Consider the following 20,642-nt stretch of genomic DNA (forward strand, 5'->3'; position numbering starts at 1 on the left):
TACATTAATTATTATGGTTTCAGCATCAAACACTTTCTATATGTGTATATCCCTGTATATTGGTACGTAACTCCGCCTTCCCAGTGATGCTTAGCCTAGGCTGTGATGTCACAACATCCTGCCCCAGAGGACTCTGGGAGACCAAGTGTTTCTCACTAAAATAAATGTCCCACAGTGATGCAGCCATCTGTGATAAATTTAAGAATGTAGACCAAGGTGAAGAGAGATTTTACAATGAACAAACATTGAATAGATAATTTATACAGGCCATACACAGGTCAAAGAGTCAAGCAGTTAGATCCATCTCAGGTTATCATCTTACCAAAGAGGGATCCATCTGATCAAACCCCTCCACACACTGAACAGATTTTCAATAGATTTCAGCAAGAAATCTATTACAATTCTACTAATACTGCCTGCTATATCATGTCCCTTTCTCCCCCCGGGCAGTGCAAAGTGTTACTGTTTGGGAGTGGTTTGTGTAATCGATATCTAGTGGACTCAAATTGGCTGGATATCAATAAAAAAAATAGACTAGTGTATGGCCAGCCTAAAAAATAAGTAATTTTATTCCTCAGGTAATATTCATTAAAGCTCCACTTTAGGGTCCTTTTACACTTATTGCGCTGTGGTACTATCTCCTATCGTAGCTCGTCGCAATGGCTATTACAGGCGATGGAACATGACACACTGCCTGCAATGTGAAGTAATGTTATGCTGGGTACACACGATGAGATTTCCCGTTCGATTTGCGGATCGATTCGATTAAATCAAACATGTTCGATTGGATTTCGATCGTTTTTTTCATGATAGGTATGCAAAATCGACGGAAAAAACGCTCGAAATCCAATCGAACATGTTTGATTTAATCGAATCGATCCGCAAATCGAACGGGAAATCTCATCGTGTGTACCCAGCATAACAGAAGTTCTCTAGGTAATGCAGAAGCTGCAGTGTGTTACCGTGCGACTTCCGCGGTAATCCGGGTGGTGGGGTGGTGCACTGGAAGTTCCATGTTAATTTTTTTTTCCTTGGGTAGCACCTTGGTTGTAATGTGAAGTGTGACTTTTTGGCTCTGGGTCTGGGGCGCTTTGGAAAAATCGCTCTGCACAAAGTGCAAAAGGAACCTTAAAGTAAACCTGATAGGTTAAGAACACCATGATTTATATTTACCTAGGGATTCCTCCAGCTTCCTTTACTCCATGGCCTGCCTCTGTATGTGTCCGTTCCTGACCATTTGACCGCATTCAGGCCCAGTATCAGGGGACTACTGTATATGCATGTCCCTGACTGCATGCCTCCTTAGTAGTTCTCCCGTAACTGAGATCATTCTACACCTGCACAGTGAAGGTGTGTTACTGCACAGGCACTGAACGCTACTGGCAATGGAAGAGCAACCAAAAAACATCCCCAACTGGCTCAGTCGGGGACTTCAGCGGACCTGAAAGCGAGAGAACGGAGGGGACCTTGTTGATAATAACTAAACCCCGTTTACTCTGCTCTATACACTGGAAAGATATTTTTCAGCTTGCCCAACCTCGCCACAACTTTACTGAAGCCAACTGTATGTGGTTCACAGTGTCATGGAGAAAATATAAAGACAATTACAGAAGCTGTTCAGGTAATACCTTTAATGACTAACTGTACAAGATTTTCTTGCAAGCTTTTAAAACTCAACTTTAGTTTCTTCTTCAGGCATGATACAGAACTGAACAGGTACACAATACAGAACCGGTTCTGACCCTGTTCTGCATCGTGTCTAATGAAAAAAAATGTTTTGAAAGCTTGCAAAGAAAATGTGTACAGAAATTACCTGAACAAATTATGTAATGCCTCTAGATTTTCTCCATGATTAACACTGGACCACATACTATTGACTTCAGGAAACTAGGTTTGTGGCAAGGTTAAGCAAGCTGAATTTTTTTTTCCAATGCACAAAGTAGAATCAATGGGTTTTAGTTATTTTTCATTAAAAGCAGAGTTTTTACTTTAAGGCTGGTTTTAAACTGGCCAGATTGGTAGCTATCCAGTACTGGCTGGATAGTGTAATGCTAATGGGTTTGAATCTCTGGTAATCCTGTTCAGTAAGCCAGCACCTATTCAGTAAGGAGTCCTTGGGCCAGACTCCCTAACACTGCTACTGCCTACTAAGACCTCCCCAGTGGCTATAGCTCTATTGCTTTGAGTCCGACAGGAAAAAAAGCACAATATAAATGTTATTTGTATTGTCTAGTATGGATACACTAAAAAGAACCTAAACAGCTATTCCAAAGCCTTCTTATAAAATGTTGTAATATGGGGGAACAAAATTGCTGCAAATTACTTGACCACCCCATGAGTTGAAAATGAGTAATAAGAGCCCCAGCTGGGCAGTGTTAATGCAACAAAATGAGAATTTCTCTGCAATCTGAACGGTTAAAAATTGTATTTATCCTACTCCTAAAAATATTTATTTTTAGTTATCACATGGTTGTATTTTAGATTTTAACATTCACAAAGAACATCAATTGTTTTGTTGTCACTGCTCACTGGCAGACTATTAAAGAAAACCAGAGAAGTTAGGTTGCAAAGATTTGATACTTACCCGGGGTTTCCCCCAGCCCCATAAACACATGTGTGTCTGCCGTTGAGCCTCAATCAGCCCTGGTTCCTCGCCAGGATATAGATACCCAAAGAAATTTCATAAAGGATGGCGACCCCAACCCACATATCATATACCCACATATAATAAATATTCCCCGTTACAAACCATTCCTAATGTTGTTATCTCAGAACCAGAAACTCCAGTTGACAATACCAATCATCGTTTTTTAGGCCTGGGAATGCCTCCCAGAGAGAAGGTAAAAAGAAAAGCATCAGAAGAAGAGGATGTAGAGGAGGAAGGAGGAAACAATGTAAGCAAAAAGGACAGAAAGGAATGGGAGGAGAAGGGATCTTCAATCTAAGTGGGACAACTTTGAGTGCAGATGAAATCACACTACTGGATAAAGGCATGAAATTCGCCCCTGAAAAATCACTAAATAAAACAAAAACTTTCATTGATGCTCAAAAATTTGTTAGAAAGCTGCATCTTAAAAAATACTTTGCTAGCAATACTGCTCCCACCACAAGCACCGTGGACACAAGTTTGAGCAGGACAATGCTCATTAGTGGTTTAAAAAATAATTCCACTTTCAACCCTCCCCATTCAAATCATCACGAAATAGAGACATTCCATAATCTTATTAATAAAGACCTGCAAAATATTAAGATGAGAAAAGTAAGAAGCCAAAAAAACACTCAGGATGCCATTAAAAGTCTTATGGACAAAAAAGATCTAATAGTGAAACCAGCCGATAAAGGCGGGGGAGTAGTGGTTTTATCCAAAATACAATATGACGAAATGATGCAGGATATTTTAAAAGATAATATGACCTATGAAAAATTGAAAAAAGATCCAGGCCCAAATTTCATGAAAGAATTAACACAACTTGTTATTAAAGGTAAAGAAAAAAAATTTTTAGCAGAAAAAGAAGCCACATATTTAGTTCCTTCCTTCTATAGAACACCGGTATTATATGCATTACCAAAAATTCACAAAAATAGTGTAAAACCGCCGGGTAGGCCTATTGTTAGTGGCATCGGCTCCATAACATCAAGACTAGGAGAGTTTCTGGATAGTTTTTTACAACCACTGGTAGTCCAAGTGCCTTCTTATTTAAAAGACTCGAAGGAATTAATTAAATTATTGGGAAATGTGCAATTAACTGACAGTAGCTTTTTAGTCACAGCGGATGTAACATCTTTGTATACGGTCATTGATCAGAGGAAAGGCATTGCATCTGTAGAACACTTTCTAATGAAGTCAGGAAATTTTAATCAACACCAAATCATATTCCTACTTGAATGTTTGGAATTCGCCATGAGTCGAAATTAATTTTGGTTTGACAGCACATTCTATTTGCAGAGGGTTGGCGTAGCCATGGGAGCAAAATATGCTCCCAGCCTTGCTAACCTTTATGTGGCGGAATGGGAAGAGAAATTTATAGATTTCAACAAATACAGTGCATTAAAATTCTGGAAGAGATACATAGATGACGTGGTGTTTGTGTGGGAGGGAAATGAGACATCCTTGCTGACCTTTATTGAATTTATTAATGGAAATGAAGAGAATCTTAAATTTACATGTGATTATAGTACATCTAAAGTTAACTATTTAGATCTAATTATCAGTAAACAAGAGGGGAGCGTAAAAACCCAGACCTTCTTCAAAACCACGGATAGGAATAGCTATATCCCCAGTGACAGCTGTCATCACCAAAACTGGCTCAAATCAGTACCTAAAAGTGAAATGCTAAGGATCTATAGAAATTGCACACAGCTGTCAGACTTTAATGCAGAAGCAGACTTACTAACACAAAGATTTTTGGAAAAAGGCTATAAGGAGGAAGAAATAAATCAAGTCCGGGGAGAAGTAATACAAAAAAATAGGGAAGCCATAATATTTAAAGAGAAATCCATTAATGTTAAGGAGTCAGAAGTCTCGATGATCACAGATTATAGTGTCCAACATAGAGACATTAGAAGGATTTTACAAAAACACTGGCACATTCTGCAAGCGGACCATGAACTATCACAGTTAATACCCGAAAAACCAAGAGTGATATTTAGAAGAGCACCTAACGTGAGGGATCTGATAACAAAAAGTGCTATAGACATCCCAAGTCAACCAGCTGGTACGTTGGGTGACTTTAAGGGGTTTTATAAATGTGGCTTCTGTTTTGCATGTAGACATTGTCCGACTGTTGCCAGAAGAACCCCATCTTTTACTAGTAGAATGGGGGGAGACACCTTCCCTATCAAGGATCTTTTGAACTGTGAGTCTAAAATGGTGGTTTATCTCCTTGGGTGCCCGTGTGGTCTACAATATGTGGGGCTGACAACACGGGCACTCAGGGAGAGAACTTATGAACACGTAAAAAACATACGCAGTGGCTATATGGACCATTCTGTTTCTGCACACTTTAAAGAGAAACATGATTGTAATCCAAGGGGTCTGGTCTTTACAGCTATCGATCAAGTAAAGAGAAAGTGGAGAGGAAACAATATGGATAGAGATCTGGCTAAGTTAGAGATGAATTGGATAGTAAAGCTAAACTGTATGCATCCGAATGGTCTTAATATAGATTTTAATTTAAATTGTTTTTTGGCCAACAGTTAGAATATATGAAAGAAACTCCTATGTTACAATATTCAAAAGAAACATCTGAGGTGAGAAACTTTGCATCAGTTATAATGTAAATGAAAAGGAAATGGAATAAGATGGCAAGCTTTTTTCTATTCTATATAATTTTTGAAAAGCCATCTATGGAAGATAGTGCATTGGTTTAAAGAAAGGGCATATGTGCAATATACTGTTTGCCCACAAGAGGTAGTAGGAGGACTCCTTTCCAAACTGATAAAATGAAAAGACTTATACACTTTTTAACCACAAGAGGGAGCCTGTGAAGATTTGCACCGAGATGATATTATTAAAAGACATTACTGTAAAATATATAATGTTTTTTATAACACTTTTCATGAAAGATATTGTATAACATTATGGACTATTCTAGTTTTGCTGTTTTTTTAGGTTTTACATTGAGTAGTGGGCAATTAGAGGTTGTGTTAGGATATGGTTTTAACAAGTTTGGAGAATATGTGTACATAGAGATATGTACTATTTGGATAGTCTATATAGATACCTGTCCGAGAGTTCTATACTTTTTTAGTGTTTGCATTTTATTATTTTTTATGCATATAACATAAGTTGCATTTATATTTATTATTTTTTATTTATGCCGAATGAAATGAAGCTTCTCTGAAGTATTTATATTTATGCTAAATGAAAAGACGCCTCCTTTACAAGTCAGCATACTTTCCATTGCATGTAGATGGATTCATCTACATGCAAGTGGATATACGTGTAGAGTCGGTAGGCGCGGCCGTTTGGCCGCTCACTGTGGTGGTACGCAGGCGCGTTGGGACGCTAGTGCGTTCCACAGGCGATTAGATTCCGGCGTCTGGCTCTACTTGATGGTGGAGTGCATGTGCGCTCCAATGACGTTTGGGTTCACTGGTTTGAACCGGAAGTAGTATCTGTGGGGAACGGAAGTGCCCTTCACGAGCGGAGGACGCCACTCGCAACTATGCTAACTTGGGGAGAGGTAATTATGGTTACTCAGGCATATATATTTGTGGTTTGCCCGCCCGCTCTCTTATCCCCTGATGACGGCGGAAAGCCGAAACTAGTCGGGACGAGAGCGGGCAATACCATACTGATCGCTATTGTTTGTAGTACCACACGGAGTGGGAAGTGCATATTGCCAAGTGGGTTCCTACTGGAGTAGGACCCTCCAGATGTGAGTTTGATCTAATTTGTTTTTAATTCATGTATTTCAATAAAATTTGTCATTTTATCATTCCACTGAGAGAATTCATATCCCTTTTTTTTGTGCACTGAGTTGCACCTTTAGGAGAGGAAGAATCTAACATTGGGATCTCTGGAGGTGGAATTACTTCATCCAAGGGTGTACTACACAGCGCTGCTGCACTTGTTGACTTATCTATTGTTTTGGAGGCTGAGGATTCACTTCTCCAGTGGCCGCAGTTTATATCCTTATTTACAAAACACCAGCTGATACTACGTGAGGCGCCTCTATCTTTTTATTGAAGCCCTGGTAACTTGCTCACTCATGTCAGTCTGGGTCTACTGCGCATGCGTGGGAGACCCAGACTGGACCCGACTGAGCCCATTACAGAGGCTGATCACAGCTGAACAGCAGACCGCGCCAGGATGGAGTGGGACTCAGATCAGCATGGGGCTGGAGGAAGGCCAGGTAAGTATCAAATCTTTACAACTTAACTTCATCTGGTACATCACTCAGTGATGTTTACTATATTACCAACAAGGTACTGACAAGACAGCTTTCTAAAAATGAACTATTTCAGCCAGAAAAATAAAACAAGTAAAACAGCCTGGTTAATATGTTTTGCACTGTACATACACGTTTATCTCATGTCACGTCGCCTCGGGTACAAAATGTGATCAACGGAGGTTACGCAAATCCATAACATAATGAAATGTATATTCTAAAAAAGTGGTAATTAACTGATTACTATAAAGGGGTTTACTTTATCTGTTGCATTCTTATGATGGGCAAACTACAACCAGATTTCAATATAATCATTTTATACAATTGACTACTGGCAAACATGCAGACAGATGTGATAACACGATTTTCTATTTGATAATCTGATCAGATTTGTCTAAAATAATATGCCTGAATGGAATGAATAACTATTTTAATATGTGTGGCCAACATAACTAGCATACATATGCATTATAAGCACACATATAAATTGATAATTGAGTGAAAAAAGCAGCCCTTTTTAAGCATCATAAAATATGTCATAAAGCTAAAATGAAAGATATGTACACAAAGCTTTCTAAAATGTAAACATGATTTATAACAAATCATTATGATTTACAATTTTAATTTAGTGCACCTTAGTTTTCCTTTTCAAACACTCTGAGAAAACATCCCTGAATTGAATCTAAAAGCTATGATTTAGCCCAGTGATGGCTATCAAGGTCTATTGACATGCAGTAGGAGTCTTTCCATGTGCCAGTGCCATGGCAACTGTCCTAGCAACAACACACACTAAAAAAGGTCAAAACTGCAGTCGTGCTACATGAATGTGAACATCTACATAAAATATGAAATATGATATAGACTCGAAAGAGCTGCATGCTGAGTCTTTCTCTTCTTTATTACATGCAGATATTGATCTTTAAAGACAGAACTCATTTATTTACAAGCACTTCGTACATAAGCAAAGATGTGCAATGTGAGACTAAAAGTACTATGCATATAATGTATGCTTTCTACATGCATACATGTAGACTGTATGTGTTAATTATGAATGAGTGAGAGAGATGGCAACTACCAAGAATGGTCCAAGTCCATGGGTGGACAAAGCTTACTGATGCACCTGAGTAGTAGGGACAGTCAATGAGAATATTATTCTGGCTCACATGCCAATTTAATTAAAAAATTGTATGCGGTTTGGAATTGCACCAATGAAATACACTTTTTTTTTGCCTAATTCCAAGCTGCACACAAGCCAGAATTATTAAAGCGGAATATAACCCTGCATTTCAACTTTGCTCTAAAACATTATTTACAGCATATTATATGCAACTAGCATTTTTTTTTACTAGACCAGCATTGGAAGGGTTAAACACAGAGGTTTAAAGTTCCGTGGAGAGATATGCAGAAGTTCAGATTGATACATTTAACTAAATAGAATATAACAAGTGATAAATGTTACACACTCTTTGGCTGTCCTCCAGCTCCTTCTCAGTCAGAGAGAGTGTGTCACATGCCACACTTAGATACATTTATGTAAACAAAATGTATCTATGTAAGCTTCGGATGCGTCTGCATATCTCTCCAGGAACTTTAAAGCTCTGTGTAACCCTTCCAATGCTGGTCTAGTAAAAAAAAAAAAAAAAATGCTGGTTGCATATAATATACTGTAAATAATGTTTTAGAGCAAAGTTGAAATGCAGGGTTATATTCCGCTTTAATACTTCATAGACTATCATTAGTAACGAGCAAAGTTTAGGCAGGCTAGCGCAGTACCACAGCCGAGCTACCACTAGCTTTATTAAGAATAAGGATAATGAAATTCATTCTTCAACATTATCTCACATAACCTCAAGTTTCGGATGATGATAAAGAATTCTGATTATGTCTAGAAAAAAAAAAAATTCTTGCCCTCTAAAAAAAATCTTCACCTGTTAAGCAGGTCAGGCAAATCAATTTTTACTGGCAGAGTTGATCACGGTGATCAAATTTGCTGGTAATTTACGATGCAACAAACCGCATCAATCTGAATTTTGAATGCTCGCAAAAATCGGTTGAAATTGCAATCATAATGTAAATTTTGGTCGACTGGAAGGGACGGAGGAGCGGCAGTTGATCAGTGCCCATAGTGTTGTACTGTATCAAACTGTGCAACGCTGCAGTTAAATAGGTTTCCAATAGATTTCATGGTAAAATCTATTTAAAAAAAAAAATCTGTGTGCTGTGTATGGGGCCCCCCGGATTTACCCCTCCTCCTCTGATCAGATTCAGATCAGAGAGCAAGTGAACTGTTTGCCATATTGTATGCCAATCTAACCATATATGGCCACCTTAGTCCTAAACGAATCCTCTAATTGACTGTGTGTGTGTGTGTGTGTGTGTGTGTGTGTGTGTGTGTGTGTGTGTTTTAGTTTGTGTGTGTGTGTGTGTGTTAGTGTGTGTGTGTGTTAGTGTGTGTGTGTTAGTGTGTTAGTGTGTGTGTGTGTGTGTTAGTGTGTGTGTGTGTTAGTGTGTGTGTGTGTGTGTGTGTGTGTTAGTGTGTGTGTGTGTGTGTTAGTGTGTGTGTGTGTGTGTGTGTGTGTGTGTGTGTGTGTGTGTGTGTGTGTGTGTGTGTGTGTGTGTGTGTTCTTGGGCCAAGACGTACCCAGAGAAAATACTATGCATGCGCAGTGCATTATGTCCGAGTCAGAGGCACAGGGAATCAATCAGAGTATTCATTTAGGACTAAGGTAGCCTTTAATCATCTAAAGCTCTCTTATCACAAGAGATTATTTAATGTTTGGGAAAAGGAAGTAGGGTCCCCGATTCACTACACTGAGAACCATTTAAATGATGGCAGCGCAAGAATCAAATCAAATTTGGGGGTCAAGACATTATTGTGGTGAAAGACAACTCTTTAATCAAGCTTACATGGTAGTCCACTGTGATGGATTATTCTTTGTGGAGAAAGCAAAGACGCCACTAGAAGTCCTCAGATACGAGACACAGTGAGTGCTAGGCATGAGGAAATCCCTGATGATTGGACTGGTGCTGACACACTGCTACACACTTTGGCACAGATGGGACACGGGCATGTTCCCTGCCTTATGATCTGCCTCTGTGTCCCACGCCACTTTCTGCCCCCTCTCCCCCACTGCCACGCTATAGCCCCCCCAAAATTAGCAAAAATAATTGTTGCTATTCCAGAGGGTAATGGGAGGAGAGCGTTTGCTTGCTCGAAACTTCAAAGAGAACCAGAGATGAAGTAAAGTAAAGCTTGTATACATACCTGGGGCTTCCTCCAGCCCCATACGCACGGATCGCTCCCACGCCGCCATCCTCCGATGCCTGTATTAGCCGGTACAGGTTCCCGTAGTTTCGGCCAGTCGGCGTCAGCACGCGGCCAATTGTCCGCATCACAGGGGCTCCTTCCATACCCGTACGCGTGCGGCTCCATACTGCGCAGCCGCATGCGTAAGGGTATGGAGGGAGCCCCTGTGCATGCGGACAATTGGCCGCGTCCGCCGGAAGTGACGGGACCCGGGAACCGCCGATCGAGGAAGCGGAGGATGGCGGCGTGGGAGCGATCCGGGCTTATGGGGCTGGAGGAAGCCCCAGGTATGTATGAAATCTTTTTTCATTTTCCCTCTCTGGCCATCTCTGGTTCCCTTTAGGAATTCGCACACTGAAAAAACTGAGGCGCTACACCTGCTAATGCCGAAATTCTGTTTTGTCCCCACGTTTATTGCCTGATGAAGCGGGCTGGGCCTGCGAAACGCGTTGCACTTTTTTGGGGTACTATTTAATAAATGTGATTGCTACTATTCAGACAGTCTTTCGTGTCTGCTTTATGGAGGTAAGTCCACCACTTCCTCCCAGCAAATTTTAAAGTTTTTATCCGCTTTTATCCTGCTGGCGCCTCTGTTCTCCTACTGCTTATCAAAACTGCAGTTGGGTCACAGATGAAGAGGAGTCAGCATTCTTTTTTCAGTGTGCGAATTCTTAAAGGGAACCAGAGATGGACAGAGAGGGAAAATGAAAAAAAGATTTCATACATACCTGGGGCTTCCTCCAGCCCCATAAGCCCGGATCGCTCCCACGCCGCCATCCTCCGCTTCCTCGATCGGCGGTTCCCGGGTCCCGTCACTTCCGGCGGACGCGGCAAATTGTCCGCATGCACACATACATTGTCACATACTTGAAACAGAAGGAACAGGGCAAGCCACTCTCTTGCATTGCTCCATAGTGCAGTTATGACACTTACATGCTTAAGGTGGGCACTTTTGGTGACAGATGTGATTAAGCATGGACATACTACCTGGTTTGCACTTATACAGCCTTATATGCAACAAGGTGAAATGCAGTGTGCTTTTTGACAGTCTTCTCTCATGGCCAGCATTAGCTCAACTCTAAAACTGAACCAGAAAGCCTTGACTTTGCATCAAAGAGACGTGGGCACCCATGATCCCTTAGCTGGCTTACGGTTTACCAATTTTTCGAGCTCTTTTGGCAGGTACTCACAACTTAAAACTGGGAACACCACATAAGAACTGCTGTTTTAGAGATGCTTTGACCCACTCACCTAGCTATCAGACTTTGGCCTTGATTCATCAAGACTTATTGAATCAATTACCGACAGCTCGGCAAAATACCGAACTCGATAAGCTGATTTCAGGATTCATCAAAGTTATCTGCAGCTGTTAGCGAGCATTCAGTAATCATAAAGTAATGATGAGATAAAACTAAAGAAAGTGCAATTCATGAAAATGAAAGTGGCCGTGGTTTAGCATTACATTTAGGATTATTTATCTCCTTCACTGTTCTGTCGGTATTCCTGTTAGATCATTGCTGACAGAGAAGATGGAGCCATTTGAAGTGGTTATGTATCAGCTAAGAGTGATTCAAAGGTGCAGGAGGGCGAGAATAAGGTCTAGACCCATATCAATCTGCAAGAGAATGGATTTATTTGCTATACCAGACATCGGCATTTCTCTTGAACTATCTAGTAAGAGAACACAGGCAGTGCCAGGGTTAACTAAATTGCTAGCTGCACTACGTTTTTTTCAGAAAAGGCTCCTAACAAGCTGTAGCTGGCGAAATTGTGGGATTGTCCCAAGTCGCTTCCAGAATCCTGGTCCAGGTGTTAAGCCCTATTCGTAATGTGGCTACGTGGTGTTCTAAGGACTGCCTTTTTACCCACAATTCCACAAGAATCTTATGGCCTTGCGTTAAATTACCGCTGTAAAATGGAAATAGACACGTTACCGAATGGTTACCGCATTGTTATTTTATCGAAGTCACACCGAATGCGGAAAAACCTTGATGAATACAACTAGAAATCTATACATTTCAAAATCGGTACTTTAATGAACTGGAAAAAGTTATCGCAAAGACAATGATGAATCGAGATCAACGCTGTCAAGTTTTTGTTTTTTCCTTTTTCCAAAACATTACTTTTAAGAAATTACGGTTTACTTAATGTGTGATGTATATCCCTCTCCTCTTGAAAAGTGCAGTTTTGAGACTTTGTTGTTTTTGTTCACTGTGTTTTTCTGTATGTTGTGTTTATGTGCTATACACTTGCTTTCTAGTATACCCTAAGCAACCCTTTTTAATGAAATCTTATCTACTTTACCAGTCAGCAGTTCACTTTGGGACCGTTTAGTGTATAATGCATATGTTAAATACAGACAAAATACCAGTGACTTATTACTTAACATTAGTTTATCTGTACAGGAAGAAAGAAATGTAAGATTCAGCAGGTGTTTTTCATTTCAGTTCACTTGCTACATAAAGATCTTACAACCGCATAGCAAAAGCAAAACTGGATGCACAAACCTGGAGTTGAACAAAATTATGTTGTACTCCTTCGACAATTGGGCTAAATCTGACAATTCCCCTTTCCTCTGCTGCCGTGGTGATAGCATCCAAGACTTTCTCCAAACTGCAAAGCAACAAGACATCACACTGAAGCATTCAGACGTGACTATAACACACTAATGGTAAAAACATAAGTTTGCAACAATAAAAAAAAAGTATCAACTTAGCAGATTGCTACAAGGACACACAGCGAAGTTTATGTTGACAGCATTGTTCGTTATTGTCTTGTTTCATAAATTCACCAAATCTAATTAAATCGCTTCAAGCAGATGGCTGGAAACAAAGAACATGAGAAATCCCAATTCACTCCTGCTCTGAAGTGAGGGATAGAAAATATTTATTGCATGTTAACCATGTACTTCTGTCCTGTAAGAGATACACTACCAAACAAGGCATAATTAATTCACTTTTTCAAAGTTAACATCTTACCGTGCGATTACTGTATATCTCCCTGATGAGGTAAGGCAATTACATTATAATTGTTATTGATGAGAACACATTAACTCAAACTATTTTGAAAATAAAGCAGAGGAAGAGAGGGGTGGGGGGATCAGAACAAAGATGATACTGTTCCAGCAAATATTCTTAGAGGGAACTAACTCCGTGTCTCATCAGTAATCACACTAATGAAATGTAGAACAAGACATGCTTGTGAATAAATGTTTAGGTATGATGGCAATGTACTCTTTGGCACAGCCATCTGTGAGGAAATGTGTCATTAAACATATGTGATGAAGGAGTACTCACATGTTATCTTCCCCAACAATACAAATGGCAGACAACAACTTCACAACATCAGTCATCATGTTGGCTTGCTTGGGGTCCATAGCTTTTGCTAATAAGCGCAAGTTCCTTTCTTCACCCATAATCCTCTCTAATCCAACCTGAATGGAAACATGGAGTCATGAGGAGAGGAAGAGAGAAAAAGCAGAAAATCCAGCATTCACTAAAATCACACTTTATTACAGGATGATATATAACAACCTTGAGGTTCACAGTGGTCAGTTGCATAACGCACGCGTTATGAGTGTGAACTGCAATGAAGAATGGACACAGAATTTAATGCAAAGCCTGCATGCAGCAAATTAGAATAAGGCGATCAGTTACAACATAGTACTGTGAACAGGCCCATAGAATTGTATGGGGAGTGAATTGCCATGCAGAATTATTATGCAACACAAGTAAGTATTGTGAACTAGCCCTGAAGAAAGGGGGAAAGTGGAACTGAACTGCTTTGCATGTGTACATTTATAAATTACAATTTTTTCTTTCTTTCAAAGTAAACAGCAGCCAAACATCTGGAAACTTTTGAGCTTCTTTAAAGTGCAACGGTCGGGCATAAAATCAATTCTTTATTTTTATCTGGCAAACAAGTAATAAGGAAGCTAACCAGGCAATCCAAACATTAAAAATCACTATTACTTTTCTTGTTGATAAATTATCATTCCCCAGTTTACTCGACTCTAATTTAGTACATTGCAGCACAAAGGAAGTTGCAGGGCATACTGGGTTGTCTTTTTTTTGCTTCTTTACTTCCCCTAAGACTTAACTAATGCAGCCTGATTGGCAAAAGCCTCTTTTCCTCCTGTTTTCCCCTCCCTCTCCTCTGTTCCTCTCTGAATGGTCAACATTTCTCATGCTGAGACAATGCACTTTCTATTGCAGAGCTGGGTGGGAGTGCCTGAAGACTAGGAGGTCGGGCAATGCATACACAATCAGGCAGAGGAGAGTAACGGAGAAAATGGCATTAGGATTGGCTTCAAGATAGACACAGTTAAAATGGAAAATCCTAAGAAGGATTTTCTCTTTTTTTATTATAGAAAAATCACTAAAATCAAAACGTGGGCAGTATAATACATGTGTTATGTAAGTAGAGCGAGTATTTATCTACTTGTATATGTGTGTGTGTGGGGGGGGGGTTCAGAGATAGTATGGCTGACAGCTCCTCTAAACAGCATGCACATGAATACCTGCAAATTATAGCTATAAACACAGTTTAGGTGTTCAGCCAATTGCATCAGGGATTGTTGTTTTGACTGAGGAAAATGTAGAGCGAGTACAGGAGTCCCTAACATTACTGGCCATTCTTCTAGTGACTTCAGGTGGTTTCCTTATGCAATAAGAAGCAGAATTCATGTGGCCAGAAGCAAGTCTCTACACAGGATTAATCCAGTTTGGAATCTATAGATTCATTGCTTGACAGCTCATTAATCAGTCAAGATGATAGAGATCAATTAGTCAATTAGCCTTCCAAATCTAATTATCCCAGTGCAAAATTTCTGATCAGCCCATTGGAGTTATCACTCAAATTTAGAACAAGAGGAACTGACTTGTTGAATTTCACATCACATCGCTTTGAGCAGATTATACACAATGGAAAAGTTGTTTGAAAATGAATTGCAGTAACTAATACCCTTAGGGATTCTTCTATATAATCCAACATCAAATTATCCTCTGATCAAAAATAAAATAAAAAAAATGTTTTTTTACCCCTTGAAGATATCGAAGAAAATAGTAATGAGCAAATAATACCCAATAGTGTATTGGATGCTCACGGTTGTTTTGACAGCTTCCCTGTCCTCTACTTCAGTTTTTTTTTAAAAACCTCCAAAAACAGATCATCGGAATCTCATCTGTACATTAGGTGTGAGCTTGTCAAAAAAAAAAAAAGGAATAGAGCACAGTGGTGTATTTGCTGCTAACAGATCACAGCACAGAGATGAGGACAATGGAATACAGTGAGATTTTCTACAGACAGCTATGAAGACACCTAGTGTTCTCCCCAGGCTCTTTAAGCCGGGTGCTCCAGCTAATTTTGGTGCCCACCTGGCTGTCATTGGCTGACCTCCTCATCCGCCTCCTATGCCGTGCTGTAAGCAGAGTTGTGCAGAGAAGCGCCAGCCTTGCACTCCTCTGTGGTACCCCACCAGGCTGAAATATTTTTTGGGGAGCAAACTGCAGATACCCAACATAAAGAAATGGTAAGAAACTAATGGGGAGCATAGAGGTTACACATAACGAAAGCGAAGTTTGCACTGGCCACCAAAAATTATAAATGGCGTAAAGACTGCTGTAATATTCAAATGATATTAACCAGTCTGAAAGCCTCAATCCTCCAGAGAGACCAATCGAAAGACCAGAAAGTTTTCCTACTTGGTCACAGATCCCCAGGGACTAAACATGCTCAGCATAAAGTTCTGCAGCATAGAGTTACTGCAACAAAAACTCATATTGCCACAAAGTGAGGAGTGAATGTCCTGTTCCATGTGCAGGTCCTTTCTGCCATTGATATTACAATGACCCCTGAAAAGAATAATGCTCAGGTCTATGAAAGAAAGCTATAGTGGGGCTAAATGTGGCTTGATCGAAAAACTACCCCAGTCTTTCACCGCGGTTGAGCACCCTACCGTGCTGCCTACTAACAATGACAGTCTCCTCCACACATCCCTATTGATAACTATGTCTGTTTCATAACTATAATATCTATAAATAGCCAAGTCTACCGAACTAGATTGGAATTTTCTGGAGCTCCCTACATTGTTTGGAATGTGCTAATGTATTTTCTTCTTTACATTATTATGTTTGACTTTTTGCAAACTACTTGACTGTAATACAAGCTCTTTCAATAAAGAGAATAAAAAAAAAAATTGGGGTCATGAGGTCTTTTCAAAAAGGACCATAACTGCATCAATTATCCAATAAAGATCATACACATTTTTTGATGGACACTGCAATGATGTTGAGAAACAATTAATTTAGCACAGCTCAATTACAAGGATTGTAGCCAAATAATTCAGCTTAATTATCTGTTTAGTGAATACAAAACAACCAACCAGATTAACAGAAACTCCTATGGTGACCCTTCTTTGGGTTCTGTGCTGTAGAGAGCAGCACATATCCTTGCAAATGGCATTTACAATACACTTTTGGAGGTGTTCAAGCAGGTGAGAAAAATGGTGGAGCTGGGAGTTCGTATTGGCATATATAAGGGGGGGGGGGGGTAGTGTTTGGAGTAGGTGGGGACATTAGTGTTAGGCGTAGATAGCGGAAGGGTTAGTATGAGAAATGGGTTACAGAGGAGCATAGAAGAATATCAGTGTAATTACCAATATTCTACGAGAGGGGGGGGGGGGGGAAGAGAGAGAGAGAGATCAGTAAAAATACCAACATTTTACTACTTGGTATTTTCATGCGCCCATTTTACTGGGCGCCATTTTAAGTGTACAAACGGATGACATTGTGTTTGGGCTAGAGAGAGCCATGCACTTTGAACCAATAAGTAGTGACGCGACAGCCATTGTGATGCTTTACTACCAGGGAGGAGGCCTGACAGAGAGCTTCCGTCTACCTGCCCAGGAACTTCCTCTTTACCAGCAATCATAGAAGGATCAACTAGGTATGTGTATTAATACTTTTATTACTTCTTTTTCAGAGGGATTATCTCATTTTAAATTACCCATCAAAAAGATTTTAAAAAAATGTTAAGTAGTGGAAGTTTCATTTCTCTTTAAAACAAATGACAGGGAAAATAAAGCTTAAAGAGAACCTGTACTGAGTAAAAATATTTAAAATAAACACGAGGTAACTTCAAATGAACATTACATAGTTACCTCGCCATCAGTTCCTCTCAGAAGCTCACCACTTTCAACTGACAATAATCCCTTCCAGTTCTGACAATATTTTGTCAGATCTGAAATATATCAGTTGCTGTCAGTAAAATTTCAGTTGCTGTCAGTTATAGATGAGAGGAAAACTGATGTACCAGGTAATGTCCATGTTTCCTATGGCTCAAGTGGGCGATGTTACAGTTTAACTGTGTGCTGACCAGAAAGCGGTTATGGGTAATGGCCATTTTCAAAATGGAGGTAGGAAAATTCCCTTGATTACAGTGGACAAATGGGACGCGAGACAGGAGAAAAACACTGAGGAGTAGACTACATGGAAGGTAAGTATCACTTGTGTATGCTTATTTTGACTTTTAATTTTCAGTTCAGGTTTTCTTTAAGGCGCTGTTCACTTTCACCAGTGATCAGCAAAGCACTGTAGCACATTAAATCCTATGGGATTACTCACACTGCGGTGATTGCAGTGTGGCTTCATTTTCCCCTGATTGCAAACGTGCTGCATGCAACATTTTCCAGGCGATTGAGTTGCAATTTTCATTTAATGGAATGAAAATGGCAAAACGCAACCGCAGCAAAATATAGCAATGCAAATGTGTTTTGCGATTCCCAGTATGAATGGCTAAGGCTGGATTAACAGTTTTGCGTTGCATAACACAGGCGTTAAAAGGTGTGAACTGCAATGGAGACTGAACATAGCCGTTAATTCAAAGCCTTCAAGCAGCAAGATAGATTAACATGATCCGTTACAAAGTAGAGATATGACCAGCCCCATAGAATTGTATGAGCAGAGAGTTGACATGCAGAATGAATCTACAATGCAACTGATACACTATGAACTAGCCCTCAGTGTACTACACCTGTAAATGCATTAACACAAGATTCATAAACTAGCACATGCAATATTTTTAAATGTAACCAATATAAATTACCTTGTTGTTCATAAATGCCTTCAAGCACTGTATGACTTTGTGCTGGATCCGTTTCTCTATCTTTTCATTGCTGGATTAGAATGCAAAAGACGTGTTAGTCGGCATAACATTAGGCATACAATTAATGCAAACCATAGACTGTTTTAATGAAAGTTTTAAAAAAAATATTTGCATTATGAATTGTTCAAGGCCGGTTTCACACAGCCAAGTGGCGTTGGGATGCGATGCGTTGCCATCGCACCGCCAAAAAAAGTCCTTCAGAGATTTCCGCGTTAGTACGTGGTAATCCCTGTTTTGGCACCAGGCCAAGCAGGAAGTGAGGCTCTCTAGCAATCACTTCCTGTGGCCAAAAAGACAAATTGCGTGGAAGTGTATTGACAAAATACGTTTCCACGCATGCACGCCACAATGCAAAGACTTTTTTTTTTTAAAGTCTGCATCCCCATAGACTTACATGACTTCCGGTGTGACAGACATGCCATGCCGGTCCACAACGCGCTGTTTCCATTGTGTCAGCCGGCAATGAAAAAGTCACTACCATCATGTTGCACTGTTCCGGTATGAAAGGGCCCATAGACTTTCTTTGCCGAGCGTTACCGTGCAGAAACGCAATGCAAGGAAACTGCCCCAGTGTGAAAGGAGCCTTAAAAAATTCTTTATTTTCAACAAAAATAAGAACAATCTAATAGTTAGACAAGGCAAGCAGGCATGGAGCAATAACAGACAGTTGTCAAGAGTAAATAATCAGATTTTGCTTTACACCAGGTTTCCTTTCACTTCATAAGTTAGCCACAATCTCTCAGGTGAATGTTTTAGGCCACCTTTCCACTGAGTGCCGGAGTCCTTCCCCAATACCCCTTAGGCACTCATACTTGTAACATACTTGTCTATCTGACCTATAAGGTGTTCAGACACCTCCAGCTAGAGGCCTGTGCGGGTCTAATTTTTCAGACCTGCACCCGCTCATATGCTGGGTGGTATTGGCAATCAGGGGACCCGCTTACAATTTCATATATATGTAAAATTTGTGCAGCTTAAAAAAACACATACATATATAAATGATATATCTCCCTGGTTAACCGAAACCAAGGCATTCGGCATTCTCAGTTAACTGGCATGTCTTACGCTGGAGAATGGGGCCGTTCCTTTCTACCTACGACACCACAATCATGCAACCCTCGCCTGTGCCAGATAAGGGAGACGTGTGTGCGTGCGCATACACACACATATACATTTTTCATTGCAAACTTATAAAACACTATAGCTCAGCAAAATGGCCTCCTTCATTTAAATTTCTCTATCGCACCACTCTGCTATAACACATTCTGCACACAAGCTACCAACTCTGCAAATCGCTTTTAAGAATGTATTTGAAAATTAGGAATTATTCAAGTATATTGGAAATTGCAGCCAAATTCAGTGAAATTGGCCACTGAGGGACTCATTTAATAAGTCTGCAAAGAGAAGAATTATAATAAAAGTAAAATTGACTTGATTGCATGAAGTGAATTTAAAACAATTGTCAGTGCTTCTAAACGGTTCAGGGCACTCAACTGACATACATCAGATAGACAAGGGGGTTTCAAATCCATTTTTCAGAGGCACGGGAGAAAGCTGTATTTTAACTTGTGTTATCTATAAAATTGTTTTACAAGATTTAATACAAAGAATTTTGCATGGCTTGGAGGAGAAGGGAAGGAAGTAATGCAGAATTATAAATATATCAAGGGACTCCCAAGTAGGAGATAACATTTCAAAGGATGTGAAGTACTTGAACAAGAGGGCATACACAAGAGCTAAGGGCTAGGCCCGGGAGTAAAGCAAAGGAGCACTACATGGCGGAGATAATAGTGGATACCTCACATAATCACACAGGCAGAAAAGAACAAAATACTGCAAGCTGACAAGAGTTTAGTAGAAAATAACCAGCTGCAGCAAATAACCAAAAGTAAAAAGCAATGCTACTGACAGAAAGGAACCTTCTTGCCAAATACAGCCAGAATAAATGCTCTGAAGATCCAAGTTAGGAATGTGGAGGTAATGTATAATAATATTAATATCCCTGACCCAAAAATCAAACACCATGGAGATAACAGGTGTTAAACATGCTGTGAGAATGTAATCAGCTGTGTTAGCACAAAACAGTTCTCTTTTACAAATCACATACTCAACTTTCTGATGAATGTTTGCTAGTGTACAAAAAAAACAAACAAACATTGAATAAGTGAATGCCTAGACAGTAAAAATAAGTATAATAAAAAAAGTATTATTTGCAATTATTGTTAGGAGCACTTAACCCTTTAGCAGCCCCCCCCCTCCCCCCAAAAAAAACTATTTGG

General features: G+C 39.8%; 1 protein-coding gene across 4 annotated transcripts in view; it reads right to left on the reverse strand.

Annotated features, from left to right (window-relative positions):
- DIAPH3 (diaphanous related formin 3) overlaps positions 1-20,642 on the reverse strand; it is an 847,513-nt gene that overhangs the window by 512,843 nt on the left and 314,028 nt on the right. For all 4 annotated transcript variants that reach the window (XM_068267828.1, XM_068267829.1, XM_068267827.1 and 1 more), the window contains 3 exons: positions 18,304-18,373; positions 13,497-13,633; positions 12,708-12,813 (listed from right to left, as the gene is read on the reverse strand). In XM_068267828.1, the coding sequence (XP_068123929.1) occupies positions 12,708-12,813; positions 13,497-13,633; positions 18,304-18,373 (313 nt within the window). The remainder of the gene's footprint in view (positions 1-12,707; positions 12,814-13,496; positions 13,634-18,303; positions 18,374-20,642) is intronic.

Source organism: Hyperolius riggenbachi, chromosome 2 (assembly GCF_040937935.1).
Source record: "Hyperolius riggenbachi isolate aHypRig1 chromosome 2, aHypRig1.pri, whole genome shotgun sequence".
In the NCBI taxonomy this organism is placed as follows: Eukaryota; Metazoa; Chordata; class Amphibia; order Anura; family Hyperoliidae; genus Hyperolius; species Hyperolius riggenbachi.